A 22,845-nucleotide genomic window follows, 5' to 3' on the forward strand; every position below is an offset into this window, starting at 1 on the left:
CAGTTTTCCACGATTGGAGACTAACAGGAAGGGCGGGTTAAATATTAAAGATAGTATGTATTATAATTTATGAATTTGGACAAGTACTTGAGACATCTGAACTGTTACTTTAAGTGATCCATGGGTTCACAGGAGATCCCTAGTGTGCTTTCAGCCACTCTGCCCATGGACAGCACCAGCATCACCTTTGCTGGAGCCATCAGGCTCAGTCTGAGCTGTCTTTTCTCCAAGCTGCAAACAGAACCTGCCCCAGCCAGCGCCCTGCAAACAGGCAGGGTTCTGTCAGGCCAAGGAGATTGCACAGAGATTTGGGGTCTGTGAGTGCTGGCAGGGAGAGCTCAGGCACAGTCAAACACCTGCAGGAGGAAAATCTCCGGGAAGCAGAGAGAAGATTGGGCAATGAGAGAAAAAAAACCCCAGCAATGCTGTGGCAGGGAGAGTTTAGAGATGCCCACAGGATCCCCTCCAGTGCAGCCCCTCCCTCTGAACAAGCCCCCTCCCTCCTGTGCCCCCAGCCCAGCCTCTGCCCTCAGGGCCGGGGCTCCAAGGCGTGCAGCCCCTCCTGTGCAGGCAGAGCTGCAGCAGAGCCGTGGGGCAGCTCTGCAGCCCCGGGCCCAGTTCCCTCTGCAGAGCACAGGGCTGGGAGCAGCTGCCCGGCCCTGGGGGCTCTGGCAGGGGCACAGCTGGCTCAGGGTGACGCTGTCCCCAGTGCCTGGCTCTGGGCAATGCTGTCAGTGCAGCCAGGGAAGGAGCTGCATCTCCCTTCATCCAATGCCATCATAAGAACATTTGCAAGTCCTTGTGAGATTTCAGTCCAGGCTGGGAGCTTCAACCCATAATGCAAACCTGTCCTAGAGTATCTCAGAGTTTTAAGATTGATGGGGAAAGACAGAGGTGTTGTGACGCTGAAAATGCTGCTGGGTTGGTGAAATGAGCAGAGAGAGTCCTTGGCTACAAAAATGGAACTGGGCTGTGGTGGATCTATCTGCTCTCAGCAGTGCCTGGGGTTTTTAAGAGAAACACGGGAGTGTGAACATCCTCCACCCGAGAAAAGTGAAAGCCCAGAGAAACTGCAAACAGTATGAAGTGACAGATCATCTGCCCCCAGCTTCCACTCATTATCTTGCCTCAGGGAAACCACTCTGTTCTACCAGAGGGCAGCAGAAACGCTGAGGGTTTCTGATATCCAAGAATACCAGGAAGTACATGTAAAGAGCTTAAAAAGAAAACATCAGAACTCTTAAACACAAGAGCATGTCCATGTGTGTTATAAAGGAGGGTGTGTGGAAAATGGCTTTGATTTTGGTTACAGGTATCTCCTCTAACTCTTCACTGTCCTATATTCCATGAACAGGTCCCCATGTGCAGCCCCAGCAAATGTCCAACAGCAGCTCCATCAGGCACTTCCTCCTGCTGGCATTGGCAGACACGCGGCAGCTGCAGCTCCTGCACTTCTGCCTCTTGCTGGGCATCTCCCTGGCTGCCCTCCTGGCCAACGGCCTCATCATCAGCGCCGTAGCCTGCGGCCACCACCTGCACACGCCCATGTTCTTCTTCCTGCTCAACCTGGCCCTCACTGACCTGGGCTCCATCTGCACCACTGTCCCCAAAGCCATGCACAATTCCCTCTGGGACACTAGAAACATCTCCTACAAAGGATGTGCTGCCCAAGTATTTCTGTTTTTTTTTTTCTTGCAACAGAGATTTGCCTCCTGACCATCATGTGCTACGACCGCTACGTGTCCATCTGCAAACCCCTGCACTACGGGACCCTCCTGGGCAGCAGAGCTTGTGCCCACATGGCAGCAGCTGCCTGGGCCAGTGCCTTTCTTAATGCTCTCATTCACACGGCCAATACATTTTCCCTGCCCCTGTGCCATGGCAATGCCGTGGGCCAGTTCTTCTGTGAAATCCCACAGATCCTCAAACTCTCTTGCTCCAAATCCTACCTTAGGGAATTTGGGCTGCTTGCTTTTAGTGCCTGTTTATCATTTGGTTGTTTTGTGTTCATGGTTTTCTCCTATGTGCAGATCTTCAGGGCTGTGCTGAGGATCCCCTCTGAGCAGGGACGGCACAAAGCCTTTTCCACCTGCCTCCCTCACCTGGCCGTGGTCTCTCTGTTCTATAGCACTGGCACATTTGCCTACCTGAAGCCCCCCTCCAAGTCTTCCCCATCCCTGGATGTGGTCCTGTCAGTTCTGTACTCGGTGGTGCCTCCAGCCCTGAACCCCCTCATCTACAGCCTGAGGAACCAGGAGCTCAATGCTGCAGTGTGGAGACTGATGACCCGATGGTTTCAGGAACATTAAACTGCTGGCCAGTATTTGCAAATCACTTGTAATAAAAGTAATCTTTGATACTTCTTCTTGGTTTCATTTCAGAGTTCCTTTACTTTTGTTTTACTTTGTTCTTATTGTCCAAAAAGAAATTTCATTGTTTGTTCCATTGGTCATTTTGTTCCTCTCCACCACCCCTGTAGCCACCGACTGTATCAATGAGGGGCTGTGTTCTTTGTGCCTTTAAATGAAATTATGATCTCTCCCAAAAAAGTTTTCAGCAGAAAAAAGCAGAACTTTTCTGTCCTTTTGTTGCCTTCTCTTGCGCTGCAGCAGCAATGTCTGTGTGCAGAGCTGGGGGCAGATCAGTGCTGGCCCAGCAGCTGTGCCCAGCAGCAGCAGCACTTGGTGTTGCCAGTGCTGCTGCCGTGGCCCTGCCCCGCTGCCCTGCTGGCCCTGGTGTTGCTGCAGGGCCTGAGTGCTCTCGGGGCCGGGCACAGCCCTGGGGGTGGCAGTGCCGGGGCTGCAGCAGGGACAGGCCATGGGCACTGCTGGGGCAGCACTGATGCCCCAGGCCAGGGCCTGGGGGCTCCAGGCTCCTTGCCCAGGCTCTCTCAAGAACACACCCAGGCCAATGCTCAGCACAGAAAAGCCCCATGAGCAGCCCCAGGCTGGCCGTGGGCAGGCTGGGGGCAAACAGCATGGCTGGGGCTCTGCAAGGGCCCTGGGGCAGAGGGGAAGGAGCAGCAGAGCAGGGGCTGATCCATCCCCAGTGCGCTGCACAGCCCAGGGCAGCATCCCAGAGCATCCTGACGGAGCTGCCTACAACATCCCCCCTCTGCAGCCCTGGCCTCTCCCCCAGCTCACACAGGTGCCCCATCCTTGCAGGCACAGACACGGCAGCACTGGCTCAGCAGCCCCTGTTTGCATTGCACACAGCAGGGGGAGCACCCCCATGCTGTTGGTGTGGGGACATGAACCTGAGGGAGCACAAATGCCATCAGCCCCTGGGGCCAGCAAGGGCTGGGGGACAGCAGGGAAACCACTCAGCTTTGTCCTGGCCTCTGCAGTCAGCCAGAGAGTTTGTTCCCATCAGCTGGGAGTTTCCTGTCCCACTGCAGACGCTGTTGCTCAGAGCCAGGGCTGCCTGGCAGCCACCCCCAAATTGCCCTGAGCATTTCCTTCCCTTCACCTTTGCTTTCTTTCCTCTTCCTGATACAGATTTCTCCCTTTTGCCCACCCTTGTTCCCTGCCCTGCAGACAGCCCATCCCTGCTTGCCCTTTCCTGTCTGGCCCCACTCCCCATTGCAGTTCCTGACTTGGCCCCATGGGAACGTCCCATGGGCAGCAGGATCATCCTACAAGTGCTGCAGGAATTGTCTGCAGGCTCCTGCAGTGCCTGGTGCTGTTCCCTTGCCAGAGGCACCCCAGGCCAGGGGGGCACATCTGGGCTGCTGTGTCTGGCTCTGGGGCTCCCTGTTCTGGGCAGTGAGGAGGAGCTGCAGAGGCTCTGCAGGACTGACAGGATGGGCTTTGGGGCTGGCAGGAGAAGCTGAGGGACCTGGGCTGCTGGAGCTTCTGAAGAGGAGGCCCAGGGCTCCTCCTGCAACTGCTCCAAGGGTGGTTTCAGAGAATCCCAGAATCAGCAAGGGTGGATAAGGCCTTGGATGTCATCAAGTCCAGCCTGTGCCCTGTCACCGCCTTGTCTCCCCTGAGCTTCCTCTTCTCCAGGACAAACAACCCCAGCTCCCTCAGCCTCTCCTAACAGCACTTCTGCTGCAGGCCCCTCCCCAGCCTTGTTGCCCTTCTCTGGACACACTCCAGCCTCTCCATGTTCTTCCTAAATTGGGGGCCCAGGACTGGACACAGCACTCAAGGTGCTGCCCAACCAGTGCTGAGCACAGGGGAACAATCTCTGCCCTGCTCCTGCTGGCCACACCATTCCTGATCCAGACCATTGGCCTCCTTGCCCATCTGGGCACACTGCTGGCTCATGTCCAGCCTGCTGTCCATCAGTCCCTGCAGGTCCCTTTCTGCCTGGCTGCTCTCCAGCCACTCTGTCCCCAGCCTGTAACACTGCAGGGGTTGTTGTGGCCAAAGTGCAGATCCCAGCACTTGGTCTTGTTCAACCTCACCTTGTTGGATTTGGGCCCTGGATCCAGCCTGTCCAGGGCCCTCTGCAGAGCCCTCCTTCCCTCCTGCAGATCCACACACACCCAGCTTGGTATCATCTGCAAATTTGCTGATGCTGGACTCAGTCCCCTCATGCAGATCATCAGTGCAGATACTGAAATCCACGCTGGCTGGCTCTCATCCCTCGGCCATCCTGTGGGCACCCTGTGATGGCACTCAGGGTCATCTGTTCCATAACCTTGCTGGGCACCCAGGTCAGGCTGACAGGCCTGGAGTTCTCCCAATCCTCCTTCCAGCCCTTCTTGGGGATGGGCTCACACTGGCACCTCCAGTCCTCTGGGACCTCCCTGCTGAGCCAGCACTGATGGTAAATGAGGGAGAGCAGCTTGGGGAGCTCATCCACAGCTCCCTCATCCCCCTAGCATGGATCCCATCCAATCCCATGCACCTGTGAGAATCTGAGAGGCTCAGCACGTTTCCAGCTGCTTCCTCCTGAAATACAGGGGCTGTTCTGCTCCCTGTGCCCATCCAGAAGCTCAGGAGAACACTTGTCCCAAGGACAACCTGTCTTACTTTCTTGAAAACTGAGGTAAAGAAGTGGTTAGGTACATCAGCCTTTCCCTCATATTTGGTAACCACATCTCCCCCAGTAATGAATGGAGATTGTTCTTGTACCTCCTTTTGCCATTGATGTATTCATAGAAACATTTTTATTCTCCTTCACAGAAGTGGCCTGGTTAAGCCTTAAGCTTTCACCTCTCTAATTTTCTTTCTGCATAACCTAACAACATCCTTAAACATTTCCTGAGTTACCTGCCTCTCTGTCCAAAGGTGATGCACCTTCCTTTTTTACCCCAAGTTCCTGCAAAAGGCCCATCACATACAGAACGTCACCTGTTGGCTAAAGTAAACCTCAGAGGAGGAAAATACAAGAGTCTATAAATGAAAGGAGGGAAAGCAAGCTAGGAAAGTAAAAGAAGAGGCTGGGAAGGCTAACAAAAACTGGGACCCCCACTGACCACCTACCTCCTCCTACCTTTGCAGTACCTCAAATCCTGCCTCCAATTCCTCTTTTTGTGGAACCAATTCCTCCTCCTCTCCCAGCTGTCATTCCTTTACCACCTCCTAACCCAGTTATACCTCCACCACCTTCCCCTCCACCCTCTCCTTACTCTCTTTACCCTTCACTACCGTCCCCTTACCTCTGCCATCTCATGCACCCCCTTATTCACCAGCAAGTTCCTGCTCTGCCTCCCCCACCACAAATGAGAAGCCAAACAACATCTCAGAATCTCACGCCCAAGAGTGAAGTTACCCAGTCAGCCGCCACAGCTGATGTTGTAACACCTGGTCCAAAGTGGCAAAAGTGAAAAATTGTTCCCCCTCAGAGAAGTTCCCATGGGTGGGGTGGCCAGTGAGATTGGATTTGTAAACGCTCCCTTGACTGCGTCCAAAGTTGGAAACTTTAAGAAAGAACTGTGAAACTTAGTGGAAGACCCAGTAGGAATTGGAAATCTAATTGATCAATTTTTAGCCCTAATATTTATACATGGGGAGAATTGAACTCCATCTTTAACATCCTATTTTCCCCGGAAGAGACTCGATTAATACGAACTGAAGGAATGAAAATTTGGGAGTGAGAAAACCAACCTGGGCCCCCAGGTGACCAAACAATGCCTTCAGTGGAGCCTGACTGGGACCCTAATCAAGAAGAGGGGAGAAGGAACATGAGAGGTTACAGGTCCCTGATGATCAGAGGGATAAAAGAATCAGTCCCTAGAGGGAGTAATACCAGGTTAGCGTTGGACGGCACCCAGGAAAAAGACAACACCCCAGCACCATGGCTTAATGGGCTAAAGCAAAACTTCCAGATTTACTCTGATGTTGACCCAGACAGCCCAGAAGACCAATCTGGGGTTCCCTGCAGTCGGGCATGACCCCAAGAATCCTTTTTTCCCAGCCTGATGTTTCCAAGAAGGAGTCTGAATTCTTTGGCTCTGGTTTCCAAGGTTGTTTATTGTTTCTTATCTATAACATTTTTTCTCTGGCCTGCCGAGATCTTTTCAGCAGGTCAGACAGACGCACACTCTCCATCCCGGGGCTGGTGTCTACGTTTTATCCTATGAACTATGTGTACTTTATTTATCATTATTTTCCAATACCTAAAGACACACAGCAGGGGACTTTCAATCAAAACAAATGCACCTTTTATTGCATGCCCATAGCAAATGTAACAGAAGGATTAGGATGGCGATAAAGGGCAGAGAGAGAGAGAAAGGAGGGTTGGGTTGGGGGAATAGCTACCAACAGGGAGATGAAATCCTCGTGGTCTGGCCAACAGATCCATCTGGTCACGTCGGGGAGAATCTCAAAGTCTTTGGTTAACTCGGGGCTCTTTTATAATCTACCGTCGGGAGGGGAGCAGGACGGCACATGGAGGGCACAGTGGAGAATAAATCCATTGGGAACAGGCACAGACAGTCCAGGTCTGAACAGCACAAACCGGTGCCAGCAGTGAGCGGGGCCCGTTGTTTCAGGACTGGTTCCTATGGGAAACATCCCGCTTCCCATGGCAGACATCCCGCTCCAGTCAGGCCAGCACCCCTGCGTTAGAATTTGAAGGGTCTCAGTCTCAGTCCTTGGGGGGCCTTCAATCTCCGTCCGTGACGGCGGCTGTGAGGCAGATGAGGGATCTTGGACCGTCTCTAACAGACTGACATCCCAAAACATAGTAGTAATTATGCATTTCCCCTTAAAAATATAAGTTTTGGAATTAGGAGAATTATAAATATTTTTCTTGCTTATAATACTATTAGTCTATATTTGTAATACAAAATTTTACTATTTATATCTAAATAACCAAAGCTGTTTTGCCAGCAAAAAATTTATTGGTCATTAGTTCTAAGTAACACAATTCCCAACATTAATTCATTCAGAAGTGTGGCTATTGATTTTTCCTTCTTTATGCTAATCAGTCCTATTTTGAATCCTTTTGTTATCTTTTTTATCATTTTCAAAGACAGGATAAAAGGGGTCACATTGGGGTCCGTGGAGACATTTCTGGGGCACATTTGGCGCAGTTTTGGGTCTGGAGAGGGAATTCAGAGAGAACTTGAGAGTCTGGAGGAAACTTGGGTGAGCCAAGTGGGCACTTGGAGGGGCACTCAGGGATTCTGAGGAACAGTTCGGGGTCCGGGGCAGCACTTGGGGCGCTCTGACGGGGATCGCTGGGGCGCGGGGGGTGATGGGAGTTGTAGGCACGGGAGGGTGTGTGTGTCTCTGTGTGTGTGTGTCTGTGTGTGTGTGTCTGTGTGTGTGTGTGTGTGTGTGTGTGTGTGTAATGCAGTTTAACGGGGCCGGGGAGCATCACGGGAGTTCGAGGCCCAGCTGCAGTGGCTCTCAGTAAAGGCGCGGGGCATGACGGGAGATGAAGTCCCGGCTGGAACAGCACTGGGCAAGCGCCGCGGACATGATGCGAGCCGTCGTCCCGGAAGTAGCTCCACCGCTTTGTTTGGGGGTCCGGCAAGGCACTTGGTGGACACTTCTGCATCCGAGCCGCGACTTGAGATCCTCGGGGGAACGCAAACGGTTCGGGAGCGCTTCGGGGGAGCTCCGGGAGCTTTAACCGGGCTCTTTAGGGCGGGGGCAGGGCAGGAGTTTTAGGCGCGGGACTGTGTTCTGAGGGGCTCTGGGGCCGCGGTGAAGGAGAGGAGATGAATTCCCAGAAGTGGTGTATCGGGTATCTGTAGGGTTGTGAGCACTCAGGGTATCCGGGGACGCTTTTAGGGGCTCCCGAATGGGCACTGAGGGGGCACTGAGGGATCCTGGAGGGTTTGGGGGACAAATAAGGGACAAAGGGGCAGCGGATGTAGGGGGTTCTGTGGAGCGCAGGGCATGACGGGCGTTGCAGTCCCGGCTCCAATGGGGCTCAATCAGGCCGCAGGGCATGACGGGAGTTGTGGCTACCGTACGCACTGTCCCCGAGTCTCCGATCTCCGGCGCTGATTGGCTGCTCGCGGTGATGGGCGGGAGTCTCGGCAAATGGGATACGGTGGAGACGGGAACAGCCCATTCAACTTATCCAGTCCCTCCCAGTACAGCCCAGTTCATCCCCAGTACAGACGAGTACAACCCCAGTACAGCCCTGTTTATCACAAGTAGAACCCAGTACGAGCCCAGTGCCCCTCCAGTCCCTCCCAGTACAGCCCAGTCCCTCCCTATACACCTGAGTTTATTCCCAGTCCCTCCCAGTTCATCCCAATGACATCCACAGGATGCCCCAGTGTCCCCAGTCTTCCCCGCAATGGCCCCATTGTCCCCAGTATGTCCCAGTCCTCCCCAGGGTCACTCCCAGTATGTCCCAGTGTCTCCCACAGCATTCCCAGTGTCCCCAGTATGTCCCAGTCCTCCGCAGTGTTTCCAAGGACAGTTTCATTTCTCACGGTGGCCGTGGCAGCCAAATGCAGCAGTGGGGTCAGTGCAGTGCCCATGGCCACAGCCCCTTGCAGTGCCCAGTGCAGCTTGGGCTGATGATCCACCCTCACAGCTGGCCCAGGGCAGCTCTGCAGTGCCTTTGGTGGCACCTGGGGCTGGCACACACCTGAGCAGTGTGTCTGTTTGAGTGGGGAAACTCAGCAGTTTGAGATTGCTGCAAAAAGTACAAAAAGCGAAAACCCCTCTTAGGCTGAGTGCAGCCAGCTCTGCAAGCACAGCAGGGCCCAGGGCAGTGAGCACAGACAGGATGGGGCTGGGCAATGTGGAGCAAGGTTGTCCACACTGGGTCAGAGCTCCAGGCACAGCTTCTGTGAGCAGGCCAGAGCTGCTGAGGAGAGACCCTGGGTCAATATCAATCACAGAATGCTGCAATCACCTCTGCTCTACAGAGAAATTTAATCAAAGCCACGCTTAAAAACAGGAATGTATATTTTATTACTGCTCTTTGAAATCCTTCTCCATAACTGGACTAGGAAAACTTTAATGACCCTCTCAGAGCTTTGCTGTTGTTTACATCAGACTCAGTCTTTGAGAGTGTCTTGAAAAAAACTTCTCCAGAACTCAAAGTTATATTTAGACTCCAAATTTTCTTGAAGTTTTAATGGCTCCCATAGAGGGACACAACTGCCTGCCTCTGCCTGATCATACAAAGGCTTCTTTGGTGTGGGCCATGCTGCACTAAAGCCCTGTCCTGGCAGGGAAATTCCTTTCTGGTTAGGTCCTGTCTGGCTCTCCCTATCTGCCCTCTGCATTAATTCTTTCTTTCTCTGGCTGTTCTCTATTATGCCAAAATGATCCACCATCTCTGAAACCTCCCTTCAATCCCTCCCAGATCTCCTCTGCTGTCCTCAGTTTCCACTCCACTCAGCACAGAGCTGCTCTCATTTGCTATTTCAGAGGGTATAATTTACTCAGGCCTGAGCTGTAGTGAGGGATAACTCCCAACATCACATGGAAATGTAATCCTACCAGTGTGTTGTTTATATACAGTCACTAAATGTGAATTACAATTTACCCATTTCCATAAATCACACCCCAAGTTCCACGATTCAGTCCTTGTTTTCTCTATCCCTGCACCCTTGAGCCAGATGTCTTCATCTTCCCTCCAACCATCCTTGCTGGGAAAGCAGCCCCTGCATGCCTTGTTTCTGTGCTGAAAGTTCACAGGCACAGTAAAAACTGAATTAATTAACCCTTTTGGTATCAGCCCCAGGCTTTGTGTGGGCAGGCAGAGGCAGGCAGGAGGCAGAGCTGTCAGCAAAGGAAGGGCCCAGCCAGGTGGGGCAGCCGGGGGATGCCGACAGCCTGCAGGGACAGAGGCGCAGGGCAGGGACACCGTGGGACAGCCTGGGCTGCACAGGGCACAGGGATGGGCAGCAGCTGCAAGACAGCCCTGCCAGAGCCAACTTGGGCAGCACTTTGGCCATGGCTGCTGGGCCTGGGCCTGAGGCAGGAGCAGGAGACAAGTGACCCTTGCAGGCCTGGGGCCTCATTGCCTCCTTGTCCCTGCTCAGCAGCCTGGCAGGGGCCGCCCCATGCTCCTGCCCTTGCCATTGCACATCCCCACATGCCAGTGCCCATCCCGGGAAGAGCCCTGAGCAAGGAGGGAGGGACAGGATCTGCCTGGCCAGGGGCTGGGGCTCAGGCCTTGGCCCTTTTCATTCCTCAAACACATCCAGCTTTGCTCAGCACCAGAGACACCTTTGCCTTGTTTGTCTCCAGCTGTCATCACTGCCTCCAGTGTCCTACACTAACTGGAACCTGGGGACTCTTTCCCAGTGGTGTCCCTCAGTGGGAGCCATTAAAACTTCAAGAAAATTTGGAGACTAAATTTAACTTTGTGTTATTGACTCTCAAAGACTGAGTCTGATGTAAACAACAGCAAAGCCCTGAGAGTGTCATTAAAGTTTTCCTAGTCCAGTTATGGAGAAAGTTTTCAAAGAGCAGTAATAAAATATACATTCCTATTTTAAAGGGTGTCTTTTGTTAAATTTCTCTTTAGAGCAGAGGTGATTGCAGCATTCTGTGATTGATATTGACCCAGGGTCTCTCCTCAGCAGCTCTGGCCTGCTCACAGAAGCTGTGCCTGGAGCTCTGACCCAGTGTGGACAACCTTGCTCCACATTGCCCAGCCCCATCCTGTCTGTCCTCACTGCCCTGGGCCCTGCTGTGCTTGCAGAGCTGGCTGCACCCAGCCTAAGAGGGGTTTTCCCATTTTGGGGTTTTTTGCAGGAATCTCAAACTGCTGAGTTTCCCCAGTGCAAACAGACACACTGCTCAGGTGTGTGCCAGCCCCAGGTGCCACCAAAGGCACTGCAGAGCTGCCCTGGGCCAGCTGTGAGGGTGGATCATCAGCCCAAGCTGCACTGGGCACTGCAAGGGGCTGTGGCCATGGGCACTGCACTGACCCCACTGCTGCATTTGGCTGCCACGGCCACCGTGAGAAATTAAACTGTCCTTGGAAACACTGCGGAGGACTGGGACATACTGGGGACACTGGGAATGCTGTGGGAGACACTGGGACATACTGGGGACAATGGGGCCATTGCGGGGAAGACTGGGGACACTGGGGTATCCTGTGGATGATATTGGGGGGGAACTGGGAGGGACGGGGCTGTACTGGGAGGGACAGGAGGGGCACAGGGGTTGTACTGGGTTCTACTTGGGATGAACTGGGCTGTAGTGGGGTTGTGTTGGTCTGTACTGGGGAAGAACTGGGCTCTACTGGGAGCGACTGGAGAAGTTGAATGTTCCTGTCTCCACCGCATCCCATTTGCCGAGTCTCCCGCCCATCACCGCCCCAAGCCAATCAGCGCCTGGTTTAGGACCTCGGATGCGGTGTCTGACATTGGCCCTACTTTTTTTTCTTTTTTTTTGCCTGGAACTCCCTTCATGCCCCGCGGCCCCATTGAGCCCCTTTGCAGCCGGGACTACAACGCCCGTCATGCCCTGCGCTCCACAGAACCCCGGGACCCGCCACTGCTTTGTCCATTCATTAAGTGTCCGCCAGACCTTCCAGGATCCCTCAATGCCACCTCAGCGCCCATTCGGGAGCCCCCAAAACCGTCCCCGGATACCCTGAGTGCTCCCAACCCCACAGATGCCCGGTACAGCCACTTCTGGGAATTCATCTCCTCTTCCCAGCCGCGGCACCAGAGCCTCTCAGAACACTCCCGCGTATAAAATTCCTGTCGAGCCCCCCGCCCTAAAGAGCCCGGTTAGAGCTCCCGGAGCTCCCCGCAAGTGCTCCCGAACAGTTTATGTTTACCCGAGGATCTCAAGTCACGGCTCGGACGCAGAAGTGTCCGCCAGGACCCTTCCCGGACCCCCAAACAAAGCGCTGGAGCCACTTCCGGGACTATAGCTCCCATCATGCTCCGCGGCGCATGTCCAGTGCTGTTCCAGCCGGGACTTCATCCCCCGTCATGCCCTGCGCTTCCACTGAGAGCCATTTCAGCTGCGCTTTAAACTCCCATGATGCTCCGCGGCCCCGTTAAACTGCATTAGACCTGCGCCTACAACTCCCATCAATCTCCACGCCGCTGAAAGCCCCATCAGAGCCCTCCAAGGGCCCGCCCGGACCCCGAAGGGCCCCAAATTCCCCTCCCTGACCTCCAAGGGTCCTCCTGGACCCCCAAGTGCTGCCCCGGACCCTGAACCATCCCTCAGAATCCCTGAGTGCCCCTCCAAGTGCCCACCCGGCTCCCCTAAGTGTCCTCCAGACCCTAAGTTTTCTCTGAATTCCCTCCCCAAACCCAAAACTGCCACAAACGTGCCCCAGAAAGTTCTCCATAGACCCCGAAGTGGCCCCTTTTACCCTTTCTGTGAAATTGAAAAAAAGATGACAAAAGGATTGAAAATAGAACTAATTATCATAAAGATAGAGAAATCAATAGCACACTGGTTAATGAATTGATGAAGGGAATTGTGTTACTTAGAACCAATGACCAATAAATTTTTTGCTTGCTAAAAAAGTATGGATTTTTTAATATAAAAATTAAAATTTGGTAATACAAATGTACAATAATACTATTATATACAAGAAAAAATAGTTATCCTTTATTAATTGATTGCATTTCATTTTATGTGAAAATGCATAAATTTTTTATGTTTTGGGATGTCATTCTGTAGGACACGGTCCAAAGATCCCTCATCTGCCTCACGACCACAGTCAAGGACAGAGATTGAAGCGCTCCCCAAGGACTGAGACTGAGACCCTTCAAATTCTAACGCAGGGGTGCTGGCCTGACTGGAGCGGGATGTCTGCCATGGGAAGCGGGATGTTTCCCATAGGAACCAGTCCTGAAACAACGGGCCCCGCTCACTGCTGGCACCGGTTTGTGCTGTTCAGACCTGGACTGTCTGTGCCTGTTCCCAATGGATTTATTCTCCACTGTGCCCTCCATGTGCCGTCCTGCTCCCTCCCGGCGGTAGATTATAAAAGAGCCCTGAGTTAACCAAAGACTTTGAGATTCCCCCCAACGTGACCAGATGGATCTATTGGCCAGACCACGAGGATTTCATCTCCCTGTTGGTAGCAATTTCCCCAACCCAACCCTCCTTTCTCTCTCTCTCTGTCCTTCATCGCCTTTCTAATCCTTCTGTTACATTTGCTATGGGCATGCAATAAAAGGTGCATTTGTTTTGATTGAAAGTCCCCTGCTGTGTGTCTTTAGGTATTGGAAAATAATGATAAATAAAGTACACATAGTTCATAGGATAAAACATAGACACCAGCCCTGGGATGGAGAGTGTGCCTCTGTCTGACCTGCTGAAAAGATCTCAGCAGGCCAGAGAAAAAATGTTATAGATAAGAAACAATAAACAACCTTGGAAACCAGAGCCAAAGAACTCAGACTCCTTCTTGGAAACATCAGGCTGGGAAAAAAGGGTTCTTGGGGTCATCCCCGACTGCAGGGAACCCCAGATTGGTCTTCTGGGCTATCTGGGTCAACATCAGAGTAAATCTGGAAGTTTTGCTTTAGCCTATTAAGCCATGGTGCTGGGGTCTTGTCTTTTTCCTGGGTGCCGTCCAATGCTAACCTGGTATTACTGATTCCTTTATCCCTCTGGTCATCAGGGACCTGTAACCTCTCATGTTCCTTCTCCCCTCTTCTTGATTAGGGTCCCAGTCAGGCTCCACTGAAGGCATTTTTTGGTCACCTGGGGGCCCAGGTTGGTTTTCTCACTCCCAAATTTTCATTCCTTCAGTTCGTATTAATTGAGTCTCTTCTGGGGAAAATAGGATGTTAAAGATGGAGTTCAATTCTCCCCATGTATAAATATTAGGGCTAAAGATGGATCAATTAGATTTGCAATTCCTACTGGGTCTTCCACTAAATTTCACAATTCTTTCTTAAAGTTTCCAACTTTGGACGCAGTCAAGGGAGCGTTTACAAATCCAATCTCGCTGGCCACCCCACCCATGGGAACTTCTCTGAGGGGGAACAATTTTTCACTTTTGCCACTTTGGACCAGGTGTTACAACATCAGCTGTGGAGGCTGACTGGGTAACTGCACTCTTGGGCATGAGATTCTGAGATGTTGTTTGGCTTCTCGTTTGTGGTGGGGGAGGCATAGCAGGAACTTGCTGGTGAATAAGGGGTGCATGAGATGGCAGAGGTAAGGGGACGGTAGTGAAGGGTAAAGAGAGTAAGGAGAGGGTGGAGGGAAAGGTGGTGGAGGTATAACTGGGTTAGGAGGTGGTAAAGGAATGACAGCTGGGAGAGGAGGAGGAATTGGGTCCACAGAAAGAGGCATTGGAGGAAGGATTTGAAGTACTGCAAGGGTAGGAGGGAGGTAAGTGATCAAGGGACTCCCAGTTTTTGTTAGCCTTCCCAGTCTCATCTTTTACCTTCCTAGCTTGCTTTCCCTGTTTTAATTTATAGACTCTTGTATTTTCCTCCTCTGAGGTGTACTTTAGCCAACAGGTGACGTTCTGTATGTGATGAGCCTTTTGCAGGAACTTGGGGAAAAAATAAGGTGCATCACCTTTGGACAGAGAGGCAGGTAACTCAGGAAATGTTTAAGGATGTTGTTACGTCATACAGAAAGAAAATTAGAGAGGTGAAAGCTTAAGACTTAACCAGGCCACTTCTGTGAAGAATAATAAAAATGTTTCTGTAAATACATTAATGGCAAAAGGAGGTCCAAGGACAATCTCCATTCATAATTGGGGGAGATGGGGTTACCAAATATGAGGGAAATGCTGAGGCACCTAACCCCTTCTTTGCCTCATTTTTCAAGAATAAGACAGGTTGTCCTCAGGACAAGTGTTCTGCTGAGCTGGTGGATGGGCACAGGGAGCAGAACAGCCCCTGTATTTCAGGAGGAAGCAGCTGGGGACCTGCTGAGCCTCTCAGATTCTCACAGGTGGGATTGGATGGGATCCATGCTAGGGGGATGAGGGAGCTGTGGATGAGCTCCCCAAGCTGCTCTCCCTCATTCACCATCAGTGCTGGCTCAGCAGGGAGGTTCCAGAGCACTGGAGGTGCCAGTGTGAGCCCATCCCCAAGAAGGGCTGGAAGGAGGAGCTGGGGAACTCCAGGCCTGTCAGCCTGAGCTGGGTGCCCGGCAAGGTTATGGAACAGATCACCCTGAGTGCCATCACAGGGCACCCACAGGATGGCCGAGGAGTCAGAGCCAGCCAGTGTGGATTTCAGTATCTGCAGTGATGATCTGGATGAGGGGACAGAGTCCAGCATCAGCAAATTTGCAGATGACACCAAGGTGGGTGTGTGTGTGGATCTGCTGGAGGGTAGGAGGGCTCTGCAGATGGCCCTGGACAGGCTGGATCCAGAGCCCAAATCCAACAAGGTGATGTTTCACAAGTCCAAGTGCTGGGTCCTGCACTTTGGCCACAACAACCCCTGCAGTGCTACAGGCTGGGGACAGAGTGGCTGGAGAGCAGCCAGGCAGAAAGGGACCTGCAGGGACTGATGGACAGCAGGCTGGACATGAGCCAGCAGTGTGCCCAGGTGGCCAAGAAGGCCAAAGGCAACAGGCCTGGATTAGGAATGGTGTGGCCAGCAGGAGCAGGGCAGGGATTCTTCCCCTGCACTCGGCACTGGTGAGGCCACACCTCGAGGGCTGTGTCCAGTTCTGGGGCCCCCAATTTAGGAAGGCCATGGAGGGGCTGGAGCGTGTCCAGAGAAGGACAACAAGGCTGCGAAGGGGTCTGGAACACAAGTCCTGTGAGGAGCCGCTGAGGGAGCTGGGGTTGTTTATCCTGGAGAAGGGGAGACTCAGGGGAGACAAGGCAGTGTCAGGGCACAGGTTGGACTTGATGATCTCCAAGGTCTTTTCCAACCTTGCTGATTCTGTGATTCTCTGGAACCACCCTTGGAGCAGTTGCAGGTTGACCCCTGGGCCTCCTTTTCAGAAGCTCCAGCAGCCCAGGTCCCTCAGGTTCTCCTGCCAGCCCCAAGCCCATCCTGTCAGTCCTGCAGAGCCTCTGCAGCTCCTCCTCACTGCCCAGAACAGGGAGCCCCAGAGCCAGACACAGCAGCCCAGATGTGCCCCCCTGGCCTGGGGTGCCTCTGGCAAGGGAGCAGCACCAGGCACTGCAGGAGCCTGCAGACAATTCCTGCAGCACTTGTAGGATGATCCTGCTCCCCAAGGGACGTTCCTATGGTGGCAAATCAGGAACTGCAATGGGGAGTGGGGCCAGAGAGGAAAGGGCAAACAGGGATGGGCTGTTTGCAGTGGAGGGGAGAGGGGTGGGCAATGGGAAGAAATTTGTTTCAGGAAGAGGAAAGAAAGCAAAGGTGAAGCCAAGGAAATTCTCAGGGCAGTTTGGGGGTGGCTGCCAGGCTGCCCTGGCTCTGAGCAACAGCGTCTGCAGTGGCACAGGAAACTCCCAGCTGATGGGAACAAACTTTCTGGCTGACTGCAGAGGCCAGGACAAAGCTGAGTGGTTTCCCTGGTGTCCCCCAGCCCTTGCTGGCTCCAGGGGCTGATGGCATTTGTGCTCCCTCAGCTTCATGTCCCCACACCAACAGCATGGGGGTGCTCCCCCTGCTCTGTGCAATGCAAACAGGGGCTGCTGAGCCAGTGCTGCTGTGTCTGTGCCTGCAAGGATGGGGCACCTGTGTGAGCTGGGGGAGAGGCCAGGGCTGCAGAGGGGGGATGTTGTTGGCAGCTCCATGAGGACGCTCTGGGACGCTGCCCTGGGCTGTCCAGAGCACTGGGGATGGATCAGCCCCTGCTCTGCTGCTCCTTCCTGTCTGCCCCAGGGCCCTTGCAGAGCCCCAGCCATGCTGTTTGCCCCCAGCCTGCCCACGGCCAGCCTGGGGCTGCTCACGGGACTTTTCTGTGCTGAGCATTGCCCTGGGTGTGTTCTTGAGAGAGCCTGGGCAAGGAGCCTGGAGCCCCCAGGCCTGGCCTGAGGCGTCAGCGCTGCCCCAGCAGTGCCCATGGCCTGTCCCTGCTGCAGCCCCGGCACTGCCACCCCCAGGGCTGTGCCCGGCCCCGAGAGCACTCAGGCCCTGCAGCAACACCAGGGCCACCAGGGCAGCGGGGCAGGGCCACGGCAGCAGCACTGGCAACACCAAGTGCTGCTGCTGCTGGGCACAGCTGCTGGGCCAGCACCGATCTGCCCCAGCTCTGCACACAGACATTGCTGCTGCAGCTCCAGAGCAGGGAACAAAAGGGCATCTCTGCAGAAAACTTTCCTGGGGGATCCTTTAGTTCATTTAAAGCAACCAAGAGTGCAGCCCATCATTGGCACAGTCTGTGGCCACAGGGAAAGTGGAGAGAAGATAAATGAGAAATGGCCCAAACAATGAACTTTTTTCTATTGAAAAGATATAGTAAGTAAAACAAAGAAAAAGAAACTACAACGAAAGAAAATTGATCAAAGATTACTTTTATTCTATGTAATTGGCAGGATCAGGCAAGTATTTTAATGTTTCTTAAAGCATCCAGTCATCAGTGTCCACACTGCAGCCTTGAGCTCCTGGTTCCTCAGGCTGTAGATGAGGGGGTTCAGGGCTGGAGGCACCACCGAGTACAGAACTGACAGGGCCAGATCCAGGGATGGCGAGGACATGGAGGGAGGCTTCAGGTGGGCAAACGCTGCAGTGCTCATGAACAGGGAGACCACAGCCAGGTGAGGGAGGCAGGTGGAAAAGGCTTTGTGCCGTCCCTGCTCAGAGGGGATCCTCAGCACAGCCCTGAAGATCTGCACATAGGAAAAAACAATGAACACAAAACAACCAAATGCAGAACATATGGACAATGCAATAAGTACAAGTTCTTTGAAGCTGGAGTGTGAGCAGGAGAGCTTGAGGATCTGTGGGATTTCGCAGAAGAACTGGCCCAGGGCATTGCCATGGCACAGGGGCAGGGAAAATGTATTGGCTGTGTGGACGAGAGCATTGAGAAAGGCACTGGCCCAGGCAGCTGCTGCCATGTGGGCACAAGCTCTGCTGCCCAGGACGGTCCCGTAGTGCAGGGGTTTGCAGATGGACACGTAGCGGTCGTAGGACATCATGGTCAGGAGGAAATATTCTGTTCCAATGAAGAACAGAAAGAAAAAGAGCTGAGCAGCACATCCTGAGTAGGAGATGTCCCTGGTGTCCCAGAGGGAATTGTGCATGGCTTTGGGCACAGTGGTGCAGATGGAGCCCAGGTCACTGAGGGCCAGGTTGAGCAGGAAGAAGAACATGGGCGTGTGCAGGTGGTGGCCGCAGGCTACGGCGCTGATGATGAGGCCGTTGCCCAGGAGGGCAGCCAGGGAGATGCCCAGCAAGAGGCAGAAGTGCAGGAGCTGCAGCTGCCGCGTGTCTGCCAATGCCAGCAGGAGGAAGTGCCTCATGGAGCTGCTGTTGGACATTTGCAGTGTCTGGGCATGGGGATCTGTAAGAAAAGTAACCATGAAATATTTGGGTTTGGAGAGGACTTTAAATATCCCAGCACAGCCTGGTGTCACTTTCCCCCTTCTGCCTGCCCAGGGCTCTGCTGCCTGGAGCTGTCCCTGCCAGCAGCTGCTCCCTGTTCCTAGGGCTGGGCCCTGCCAGTGCTGCCAGAGCCCAGCCCAGCCCTGGGGGCTCAGCTCTGCCCTGCAGACCCCTCCCAGCTCAGGCACTGCACAGGGGCAGCTCTGGCTCTGCAGGCTCTGATGGCAACGTAAGATCAACCCTGAGGATGCTGGAAAAGGAACACTGATGCTGCCCGTGAGGGGGCCTCTGCTGATCTCTGTAACAGCCCAGTTTATTGAGATCTAAGAGAATATTTTTGTTTATATTTCTCAGCCTTAACAGAGAGATTAATATCTGTGGGCAGTTTCCCACTCAGGCAACCCAGATCAGTAGATTCAAAAAGCAGGTTTTCCCTATTATGCAACCCCTGCCTTTCTCTGCTCCCTGTATAATCTGCTTGGAAATGTCATGCAGTTAAATGCCATGCTTGGAGCAGTCCTGAACAATGCAGCATCCTCCCCACACAAGGAGAACACTTCCAAGCCTGACCAGCTGTCTCCTCCCACACAGATCCTGTCCCCCAGTGCTGGGAGCAGCTGCCAGGGCTGGCTGAGAGCTGTCCCTGGCAGGCAGCAGAGTCCCTGCCCCAGCACAGCGCCCTGGGCTGCAGGACCCTGCTCTGCAGGACAGCCCTGGGCACCCCTGGCTGCTCTGCACAAGAGACAATCAGAGAATGTACTCACAGGGTCTGCAGGCATTGGGATGTTCCAGCTTTAGGAGATGGCTCCAGGAGCTGCAGCTGCATTGTCCTGCAGCCAGAGGTTCCTGTGCCAAGGGCTGGCAGTGATTGTGCCCCAGGCACTTCTCAGCACCTTCCCAGCCCTGCCTGATTGAAGCTCTCTGTGCCTCTGTGCTGTGCCCGGGGTGGCTGCAGGCAGTGCCTCAGCCTTGCTGGGCTGGCAGAAGAGCTGCTCATCAAGAGAAATGTGCTTTTGAATCTCCTCTTGGTTACCAGGAGCTGCCTCTGTGCCAGGAGCCCAGCCCAGCTCAGCAGCACAGACACAGCGCAAGGACTTGAATGAGCCTCTGGGGCTTTGTGCTCAGGCCCTGAACATCAGTCCCTGAGAGGGAGCTGAAGAAACTTCTCCAGAACTCCAAGGAAGAATCCAACTCCAAAGTTTCTTGGACTTTTAATGGGTCCCACTGAGGGACATGACTGAGAAAGTGTCCCCAGGCAGAGCAGAGAACTGGAGGCAGTGATGACAGGTGGGGACAAAGAGAAGCCAAGTCTTGGTGCCCTGGAGCACAGCAGGGTCTGTGCCACCAAGGGCTGTGAGGAGACCCCTTGTCCTGAGGCACTGGGGCCTCCTGGCACACCCCCAGCCAGGCTGGGCACTGTCAGCCCCTTGTCCTGCCCTCAGCATCCCCCCCTAGCCCACATCCCAGTGGCCTCAAGGATCTGCTGGAAGGAGTCCCTGGGGAGCCTTGCTCACCAATGGCCCTGGGGGCTCCTTAATGCTCCCTGTAGGGAGTGCAGGGTTTTGAACGGACTTTGGGTTTGGCTTTTGCCTTGGAGTTTCTGAGAGGTTTGTGCAATGATGGCCTCCAATTATCTGCTGTAATTAGTCCCTGCAGAGGCTTTGTCAGTAACAACACCCATTGGGGCTCATTAGTACTTCAGGGTACTTCAGTTATTTTAAGGTACTTGATGTTTCCCTTTTGATACTGACTCTGTGACAAGTTTGTGCAACCATGGCCCCAATTCTCTGCTTTAACGAGTCCCTGGAGAGTTTAGTACTGCCACTCAGTTGGGGTCATTAATGGCTTCAGATACTTAAGGTTTTTAATGTACTTTATGGATTTAACAATACTTTTAGGTACTTTTAAGCATTTTCTTTCCCACACTGAGTCTCTGAGAGGTTTTTGTACCATCCTGACCTCCAGTTCTCTCCTCCAAGGTGTCCATGAGGAGCCTGTGTTGGGTATCCTCCCCCTTTCTGTTTTACAACAAAGATAGAACTGAAAGAATTTTGTAAGACCTTCTAAAAGCATCCAAACAAACATGAGAAAATTAACAATACAACAACAGCTAAGAAAATTAAATGTCCTGTTTTAGATAGACATCATCCAACCCTTTAGTCCCTTGGATTGGAAGAGTTTATTGAACCAGTCTTTGTTTTTCACTTGAAGCTTCTTGAACTCTTCATTCAGTACTTCAATGCTCGTGTGGATTGACTCGCTGTGGCTGGAGGGCTTGATGCAACACATGCCCTCAGAGTCTACACAGCCATGCCCATGTGCCCAGAGTAAAAACTCTATCGCTGTTCTGCAAGGTGGCATGTCTGATGGTCTCTATGTCTGAGAGCAGGCCACTCAATGTGAGGGAGGTAGCATTGGTTTGCTTGCTTAACAGGCACCCAAGATGGTCTGATTGTCCTAAAGCTTTAGCTGCAGCCACCCAAGGTAGTCCACACTGGGGATGCTACCATCCAATACCTGGATTGAAGCTTGCAAAGCCATCTCTTTGATATCATCCAATACTTCTCTAGGGATACTTGCTGCTTGATCATCTGGTAGGCTGTGTTGTCCTTCTCCAGCTAGATGGTTGATTGTCAATTCTACCCTTGCCTCATTATTAGCATAGTCTTCTATTAATTGATTTAGTAAACACTTCCATCCCTCTTCCTACAGGGTGTATTCTGTAGGTGACAAGAACATGGTCATATCATAATATATTTTAAATCATAGGGAGTTAAGATGTGCTGTAAACATGGCCCTCATTTGTCCATTAAATCAAGGTAAGTCTTTTCTATGGTATTTAACTGCCCTACACACATCCTTGATTTTGTTGTAAACCAATGGCTGATAGCTGGGATTCTGCCCCCTACTTTCATAACATACCAGGGCAATGAGGAATTTCAAGACGATTTGCCAGTCTTCTTCTTTTCCCAGGGATCTTCTGGGGTTGAGGGGTGAGGTGGCTCTGAAGAGTCCAAACTGTCCTCTGGGGAGGAGGATTAACTCAGAGCAGAAACATTCAGATTAGAAGTAGTGTGACAGTGAGGTTTAGTATCTTTGATCCTGGGGTTATATTGTTTCTGGAGGCAGAGGCAAAGGGCACTGCCATTTTGTCAGGTGTTGGGGAGGAAGGGCCTTGATCTAGGATAGCAGACAACTAGGCTGGCATTCTGGAGGCATGGCCCAGGGTGGAGGTGGAATGATTGACAGTGGGGCATGACCCACAGTTCTGGGGGTGGAGTCTGGAGGTTCATTCAGGGCAGAAGAGAAGGTTGTGGTAGCAGGAAGTGGAGGAACCAAGATGGAGGGAGGATGGTCAGGCTCAAGGGCATCTGGAATAATTTTAATAATCCACTTCACGATTTGTTTTAATTTTTTCTTTGAATATATTTGGGCATGATCCGTGAGAATTAACTTAAAGCATCCCTGTATGCTCCTTTCTACTTTGAGAATCCGGCTGTCCATTTTTCTCTTTCTCCGCCTCAGGTGGAACAACCACTGGAACACTTCAAATCAATTATTGGATGTGGATGGGTATTGTAAAAACACAGTGGCAAAATGGTGATTATTGTCCTGCACTTCCCCAAACCCACCTGCAATCCTACGCAGGTGAGACCATCGTTGTCCCTGTGGATCCTGGCCAAGGTCCCTCGAAGCAATGATGAATCTTCTGGCCCAGTACAATCAAAAATCCCGGGGAGCGCTGGCCTATCCATCAGCTTACCTCAGCTGACATGACTGAATATCAGGGTCTCAAGGTTTGGGCGCCAAGGGTCTCAACGAGGTTGGCTCTGACAAACCATTCTGGTTCCCCAACTTCAGGGCAAGGGTGGTGAAAATGAAAAGAAGCAGATGCTGGGGATGATGAAACAGGAAAGCCTTATAAATATGATTGCCTGGCAAAAGATTTTGAGAATATGGAAACTATAAGCGAGATTGAAATGAAAGCAAGCCTTGAGATACCAAGCCTTAGTTACTGAACAAATACAAAACAATAGTATGGC

At 52.7% G+C, this 22,845-nt stretch overlaps 2 protein-coding genes and 1 long non-coding RNA gene across 3 annotated transcripts in view; 2 read left to right on the forward strand and 1 right to left on the reverse strand.

Moving 5' to 3' along the window:
• Positions 1–13,551, forward strand: part of LOC141727738 (uncharacterized) — a 667,665-nt gene extending 654,114 nt beyond the window's left edge. Inside the window, exon 2 of the long non-coding RNA XR_012578667.1 lies at positions 13,035–13,551. This is a non-coding gene — a long non-coding RNA (uncharacterized LOC141727738). The remainder of the gene's footprint in view (positions 1–13,034) is intronic.
• LOC141727752 (olfactory receptor 14J1-like) lies at positions 1,722–7,815 on the forward strand. Its single transcript, XM_074534036.1, has 2 exons — positions 1,722–2,270; positions 7,756–7,815. The coding sequence occupies exons 1-2, from the start codon at positions 1,722–1,724 to the stop codon at positions 7,813–7,815; spliced, it is 609 nt and encodes a 202-aa protein (XP_074390137.1).
• Positions 13,552–17,805: 4,254 nt separating the features above from the next.
• On the reverse strand, positions 17,806–18,738 carry LOC141727796 (olfactory receptor 14J1-like). Its single transcript, XM_074534084.1, has one exon. It carries the CDS (start codon positions 18,736–18,738, stop codon positions 17,806–17,808), a length of 933 nt encoding a protein of 310 aa, XP_074390185.1.
• Between the last annotated feature and the right edge of the window lie 4,107 nt (positions 18,739–22,845).

Source organism: Zonotrichia albicollis, unplaced genomic scaffold (genome assembly GCF_047830755.1).
Source record: "Zonotrichia albicollis isolate bZonAlb1 unplaced genomic scaffold, bZonAlb1.hap1 Scaffold_254, whole genome shotgun sequence".
NCBI lineage: Eukaryota > Metazoa > Chordata > Aves > Passeriformes > Passerellidae > Zonotrichia > Zonotrichia albicollis.